General features: G+C 34.9%; 1 protein-coding gene across 1 annotated transcript; it reads left to right on the top strand.

Annotated features, from left to right (window-relative positions):
• Positions 1-2116: 2116 nt before the first annotated feature.
• On the top strand, positions 2117-2979 carry LOC133818520 (uncharacterized). Its single transcript, XM_062251437.1, has one exon. It carries the CDS (start codon positions 2390-2392, stop codon positions 2882-2884), a length of 495 nt encoding a protein of 164 aa, XP_062107421.1. The 5' UTR covers positions 2117-2389; the 3' UTR covers positions 2885-2979.
• Positions 2980-7782: the final 4803 nt, after the last annotated feature.

Raw genomic sequence — 7782 nt, 5'->3', positions numbered from 1 at the left:
ATCCTTTTTACTCGACCCAATTTTCACTTGGTTGTAGGTTTAAAGATTGAAGAGCGCAAAATAACCAACGAGGATTCGTAAAAAAGTTTAAAGAAAAAGAATTGTATTATCCTACACTTTTATTTTAATATCTTAAATAAGATGAGAATATTTAATGTTGATGAGCATTTGTTGATAATCATAATCTTGGATTAGCATTGTGATGCTTATACTAATTCTAACAATTGGTATCACGAGATTGGTATCACGAGCTATGTGATCTGATTTTAAAGCCTAAATGTTGACCATATACTACAACAATGTCTCACATTCTGCTTGTGTATTCTATGAACCAGGTGTTTCATTCAAAAATAAATAAATAACAACGAGGTGTTTTTTATTTTAAATTTTGAATAGTCAATATAATGCTCCATTACAAAACATAAAATACCTACATTAATAAAGTTGATACTCTTTATAATTATCAAACTTCATCCATAATAATAATAATCCCAACAAAATAATAATAAATAAATAAAAGGACTATCGCATCTCACAAGAAAATATAGCGAACTAATATGGTTTATATATTTTTGGACCATGTGTTTTGTCTCATTACCTGTTTGGATTCTGTGTTTTAACAAATTATTTTTTGGACCTTATATTTTGTAAAATAGTCCAAATAGAACCCTAAACCCGATTTTGATCAAAGTTTTATGAACTAAAATAACAAATAATTCATCAAACTAACAATTCAGAACAAAAGTAAAATCATTATGCTTAAGAATTGTATTGTTATATTCAATTTTCTCTTCATTAAAATTGAATTTAGGGGTCTATTTGAACAATTTTACAAAATACAGGGTCCAAAACTGAATTTTTCAAAATACATGGTCCAAACAAGTAAAGGGAAAAAACACAGAATCCATAAAAATATAAATGCTTTTTTAAATGCAAATTATGTTTATTAATGATTGTAATGTTGTAAAATAAAACATTAACAAGTGAAAAAAAAATACAGATAATATCTACCCTATTAATTTATTACTGGTTTAAGATAGATCTATTGACATTTAATCCCAGTTCACATAAGTTGAATCATTGTACCTTTGTAATTCTTTTTTAAAGTTCTACTAAGCTTGTCTCAGCCACAGAGCTACTTGGGCCAACTGAGGCTCAAACCCTAGCACACTCACTGTCCCACCTGGAGCCTTTATATCACAAATTTATTTTGTTTGTATTTTTTCTCTTTAACTAATTTAAATAAATTGAGTTTAATTTAACTAAAATAACTAATAATAATTAAAAGATACCATGCGAAATGTGTTCGGAATTTAATTACACAGATGAGGTACACTTCACTCTCAGCTCATGACTTAATGTAAGCCTAATCTAAGAAATTAATTCTTAATATGAATTTGCTAAAAAATGTTGTTCATCTTTTATTGGAAAATTAAAACCTTACACTTTTTTCTCATTCAATTTTTAAAAGTACTCAAGGCTAACTTTATTGACTTGTAGGTTCGCAGAGAACTCAAATTTTATTTATGTCAAACTCCCATGGATAATCTCCCATATGGATCAAGTTTTATAGGTTCGCAAAGAACTCAGAGAAAAAAAAAAGTTCTTAGAGTAGTATTCACTACTCCACAAAACAGCCTAAAAAAAAATCTCTTTTCTTTGGTTGAATGGTAATGTTTTTTTTTTTTTTTGGGTATATATATAATTAGATTCATGGTTTTGGCTCTGAAAATGTAAGAAAAATCCAAAGTTATATTTATGCCAAACTCTCCTCCAACGAAAACGACAATATCATAAAAAAAAAAATTAAAAAAAAACAATTATCTCATTGGGAAGAAAAATGAAAATACCATGGTTGGACATAGACTCGCCTCATCGATCCAATTCCAGTAAAGGTTTCAAATCCACGAGAGACCGCCACGTGTACTCAAACGCATTAATTAACGACACAAAACTGAAACCCGTTTTCATTTCCATTTCTATCCCCATTAATTAAGTTAATCAATTCAATTCAATTATTCGTTATTCTCTCTCTAAATAAATAAAAAAGCCGTCCGTATTCTCTCATTAAATTTTATTTATTTTATAGCCCCAAACTTTGATTCCTCTCTCTTTTATTATATTTTCTACCAAAAAATAAAATACAATACAATTCAGACTCCTTCCCTTCCCTTCCCTTCTATCACTCCAAATACCGCACAAAAAGCCTAAAGCCTAAAGCCTCTCCCCAAGCGAATCCCATGGCTTCCTTCTGCTCAGATCAGATCTCGCTTTCTCTCTCTAACAAGCAACCATTTCATAGCTAAATTCACCCCCTCACCCAATAATGTTCCCAATTTTCTAGAAAGATAAAGATTCAGATTGAGATTAACAGAAACATTACAATTCCATGGCTACCTTACAAAAATTCAAGCTCCTCGCCACTCAATGCGCCGTCGCAGGAAGTCCGACAAGGAGCCCATCGGCGAGCCCTGTCATCCATCTACGCCGGCGAAAGACACTCCGAATGCTCCTCAACCGTCCTGAGAGGAGGCTCCCGCGGCGGGAAATGTCATCGGACGTTACGGAAATAGATGGAGAAGACGGCGAAGATCCGCCACCGATGAAGAGCAAGGAAGTTAGGGCTCGACGGAAGTTAAAGGATCTGTTCGTATCGTCTCCGCCGCCTCTAGAGGATAGGGTTTGCAATAAGAGAGGAGGCGATGGAGAAGAAGAACAACGCGGATTGTTACCCGGAACTACGGCAAGTGTAGAAAGTGGCTTCGGCGTCAGCTTGGTGGCTCGGCGCCGCGGATTCGGGTCGCTACGGCCGGTTACAGCGGGGTTTCGTTATAGATTGCTCAGAAGAGCTTGGCGGCCCGTGCTCGTTACTATCCCAGAGTGAAAAAAAAAAAGAGAAAAATGTATGAGAAATTGGAAAATATTTTTATTTTATTTTATTTGTTTATAAATATATATAAAATATTTCTCTTGTGAAAATATTTTACTTTCTACTCGTTTTGTTTTTTTCGTTGTCTCCTTGTTTAAAATTTTAATACGGTAATATTTTCGTTTTAATTTTAGGTATACGATTTAGTATAGGAGAAAATAATAATAATATTCACATTTGTTTTGCCGCCGTAGTTTGCTAAGGTACGCCGCGTGTGGTTCAAGGAACGTAACGGTCTCTAACATGGGCGTCATGGTGCATGATAACATGTAAATTCGCGATTTTTTTTAACCAACGGGCATTTTATCGAAAAATGGTCTTAAATTCACCACATAGTACATTAGTAATAATTGCATTATTCTCTCTTTTTTATTTAAAATAATATTTTTACGCACTAACACATCTTTTGAATGTATATTTAATAATTTATTTAAGAAATACTTCTTTTATATAATATTTCTCAAGAGGCTTGGTTGCGGGTTGCAACAGGTTCTTAAAACTTACCCCTTGCTTTATATCTTGAGAACAAGGTTAGAATAAACTTTTTTTTTAAGAGAAAGTTATGAGAGGAAGATAATAATTATTTGGAAAATTATCAATAAGAGTCAATGTCCCTGTAGTTCAGCTCCCATGTGTGGTTGCTCAGATACGCTCCATTATTAATATTATGAATAAAAGAGCTGTATAGAGTACAAAATTGATGTGTGCTAGTAGTACATTTCTAAATTCTAATTCAGTAGTGGGACCAATCAAAGCTTTTGTTTTTGTTGGGGCTATAGATGGATTAGTATTCATTTGGGAATGCCATTGAACTCGCACGATTTTTGGATTTTAATCATGATTGTGACGCACTAAAGAGTCTAAGACATTATTTATACACTTTAATTATTTTGTTCCTTAAAATATATATATATAAAAAAGAAAGACCTAGTTGCCTTATTGAGATTTGAACAGATAGCCATTTTCTTCTCCAAATATTTTATTCATTTAATTATTCTAGCTGCGTCACGAGATTTGATTGAAATATTTTGGCTTAATTCTATTTGTTATTGTCACTATAACTCGGTTAGTTAACAATCTAGATGTTGATTCAATCAGATTTTTATTAGTTTCTTGATGATCATACTAAATCATTAATGTGCCTTCAATTTATTGTTCTTTTTTTTTCTCAGTAAAACATTTCACGAATATTATTGCTATTCCAAACATGTAATAACTTGGTTAGTTATCAGTCTAGATGTATATAGCCTATCTCGATTTGTTGTTGTTATTATATTTCCATGATTTTTTTTACCAAAGTGGTTACAATATGATACACTTTATTATCAACGAAAATTTATTGGGCGACAATTCTTACAGAAAGACACGCAAGATTGTAGTCTTATTTTTTCGCTTTACCGAATGGCCTATTTCTCCCAATTGAAGTATTGACCCCAACTGCTACACGAAGTAGGTTGGGTGAGTTACTGAACATTTTAGAGTTACTATTCCTAGACCCAACTTACTATTACAAGTTTCCTAATTTCTAATGATAAGTATACATAGTAGAACCTGAATTTTTAGTTAAAATACCAAAATTTTCACTTTAAAAGTTTAATTTTAAAATCAATTAAAATATTTTTTATATTTTAAAATGAATTTTAATTTTTTTTAAATTTTTATTTACTATAAGATTTTAAAATGAAAAAAAAATAATTTTAACGTTTTTATACTTTTCACTATAAAAAAAAAAAAATTGGTATTTAATCATAAGTAAACACAACATTTAGGTATTTTTACCGCAAAAAATGTTAAGACTTAACGGTTGGTACATATGAAATGCAAGAAAAAATTAATGTTTTGGTACTTGCACCGAAAAAATAATATATTGTATTTAAGTGTAAAAAAACAAAAGTTTTGGTACTTTAGTTGCAAATTTCCTTAAGAATAATTTCTATCTTATTATAAAAATTTTGGTCCCAACTTGGACTAGTTATAATATGTGTTATCCTTTTTTTCCCCCTATGACACATAGCATGGACAAACGGATCCATGGGCCCTCAGAAGAGGCCCGAACCCGATCTGGGCCCAGTGAATAATGAATAAGGAAATCCTAACGGCCCAGATCATACCAAACCCAATGACGGACGAATAGCACGAGCATAGTAAAGGGGCCAGAACTAAGGTGCAGGTCCGAATCACCTTCCTGACCATACTCAATCTATATCCTCCGAGATGGAAATTATGATGGCAGACGATCCATTCTAGGAGACGGATCCCATCACGTGGGATCTAGGAGAAGACTCTGCCATCAAGATGTCTGCCTTGGTAAATGAACCCGAGTACTGGTGAACGAACCAGGACTTAGGTAGACGAACCTGGATATCGGTAAATGAACCCGGACCAGATATCCAGATAGTACAAGCCCAGTCTTCCCTGCAGCTGATATGTCCCCGACAAGTCCGGCAGTTGGTCTCTCTAACTAACCTGCAGAATAGGGTATGCACGGAACGTACACTGTTCCTAGGAAACGGTACTATCACTACTCTGACAGATCTTGTCCCTAGGATCTCCTTGGTAACCCACGCGGATCAGTCCATGCTAACGTACAATGGACAGTTGTAAGGCTTCACCACGCCTAAGCTGGCCCAATGGGCCCAGATTAACAACCCTTAATTATGTTACATTTCTTGTATTATGGTTCCGTTAGCGAGCAATTGTAATTATATCCTTATTAGGCCCGGATTAGTCGAGCTCAAGTACATGACTGCCTATAAATAGGGTCAGTCGTGCACTGTAGCGAGGATCCCAGAATTTCTCTTGTAAGCAAAACATTGCTGAACTTGCAGAAAACCTCCATTGTCAAAACTCTCTAAAGCCTAATACTAGTGACTCGTGGACTAAGGATCTTTAACGCCCCAACCACGTAAAAATTGTGATCTCATTTATTTCTTGGCCTTTCTTTCTAGCTCCTTCTTTTCAATATATTTATAGTTTCCAAAAAAACTCGGTAAACATTTTGGTGCTTTCATTGAGAACTGAAGAAAGCTTGAATCAACCTTTGTCATCTGCGAAAATGGTGAACACTATACATACCGTGTTTGATCATGCGCACCAGCAACAACAAGACAATGGAGACCCATTGCAAAACCAACCACTTCCTCAAGACCAACTAGAGGATGTGCCGTACCATGTGTTGACCCAAACTCTTAAGTCTCCTTGTTTTGATGATTAACAAATATTTGATTATTATTTGTTACTAATGATTTGTTGATTTTGTAGCAAAAACCAAAGTGAATTAGCACTTCAAAGTCAAAATTATGACCAAGGGCAAAATGGTCATTTTACCAAGTTTTCCGGAAATGACCCGAAATGGACTTCAAGACTCAAGAAACTCAAGATAAAGGTTTAACTTCATTTCTTAGTCTTGTAAAATGATTGCAAGTATACTTTAAGTCATAAGTATAAAATTTGGCTCACTCACGTACTAAAAAATGGTGATTTTTTAAAATGAGAAATAAATATTCTAAATTCACTTTTAAGAAAATACATCCTGATACGGTCGTAACGCAATTGGAATTTTTGAAATCGGATAAACGAGCTAAAAGTTATAAAGAATTGAAAAACGGGAAAATAGGCATAAATCGGTATTTGCTCTCTGTTTGCCATCCGGAATTCCAGATTGGCAACCGGAATTCCGGTTGCTTCCAGACCGGAATTCTGGTTCCCCATCCGGACTTCCGGTTCGCGGCAGAAAGCTACGAAAATTAACCCCTAACGGCTATAAACGGCTAGTTTTTTCCCAAACTCTATATAAACTCGTTTTTTACTTCAAGTTGGTGGTTGGCTGAGCATTTATTACATATACCAAACCAAATCCATTGATTTCAAAGAGCTTTCAAAGTTTAACTCATCCAAACACATATTCACACACTTGAGCCAAAATTTGTATTTATTTCTTCTAAGTGTGCTTGCTAATCACTCTAGGTTTCTCATTGTATTATCATACTTCTAGAGTGATTTTTGCTTGTAATATCAAGCACATTCCCATATTGAGATTGAGGTGAGGTTGGCACCGGTTTTGTAAACAACCCGGTTAGAGTGAGATTGGCACTTCAACAATCCGAAAAAGAGGTTGATAGTCCTTGGTGGTGGAAAACTATTGTAAGAGGTTTGGAAATACCTTGGTGAAAAATTCCCAGTTGTAAGGGTTAGTCAAGCCCGCTAACTTGGCTCGATAGGTGAACTCAAAGCTAGGTCCATAGCTTTGAAGACCAAGGACGTAGGTGGCTTAGTTCTACCGAACCTTGTAAAATTCAAGAGTTTGCGATTTCTTAACCTTCAACTCTTTACATTACAAGTTTGATTATTTGCTATATCTATTTGATTGCCATATTATTTGCTTTTACTTGATAAATTTGATTTATTGCATAATTTGGCATATTAAGTTTTAAATTTCCGAAATTAGTTTAAATTTCCAATTCACCCCCCCTCTTGGAAACATATCTTGGGTTAACACCATGGGCCTCTACCTAACGACTCCCAACACTTCAGGGAAGATGGTGAGTATGATGAAGACTATTACGAGGAAGACATAGGGGAATATGAAGACCACAAGGTCGAGAATCCCGTTTATCCCAACGAGAAAGAGGTGGAACCTGAACTGGAGGATCCATAAATTCTCAGTCTAAGGCAACAGGTCCTGGACCAAGAAGCCAGGATGGCTTAACAATAGGAGACCACCCGCCAGATGCAAGAGCCCCTCCTGGCTCTTCAAGCTTTTATTACTACGGAGGGATTTACAACCAATCCCTCAGCCGTTCCTCCCCCGGGAACACAGCCGCCTGTCCCTCCTATGAGCACTGGCGTGCCCA

The sequence above is a fragment of the Humulus lupulus genome, chromosome 2 (genome assembly GCF_963169125.1).
Source record: "Humulus lupulus chromosome 2, drHumLupu1.1, whole genome shotgun sequence".
Taxonomy (NCBI): Eukaryota; Viridiplantae; Streptophyta; class Magnoliopsida; order Rosales; family Cannabaceae; genus Humulus; species Humulus lupulus.
Note: the sequence above shows the minus strand (reverse complement) of the source record. Positions and strands in the feature narration are given on the sequence as shown.

What these genes read in the sequence shown, in the direction of transcription:
- LOC133818520 (XM_062251437.1), top strand. Translation starts at nt 2,390, where the DNA reads ATGGCTACCTTACAAAAATTCAAGCTCCTCGCCACTCAATGCGCCGTC.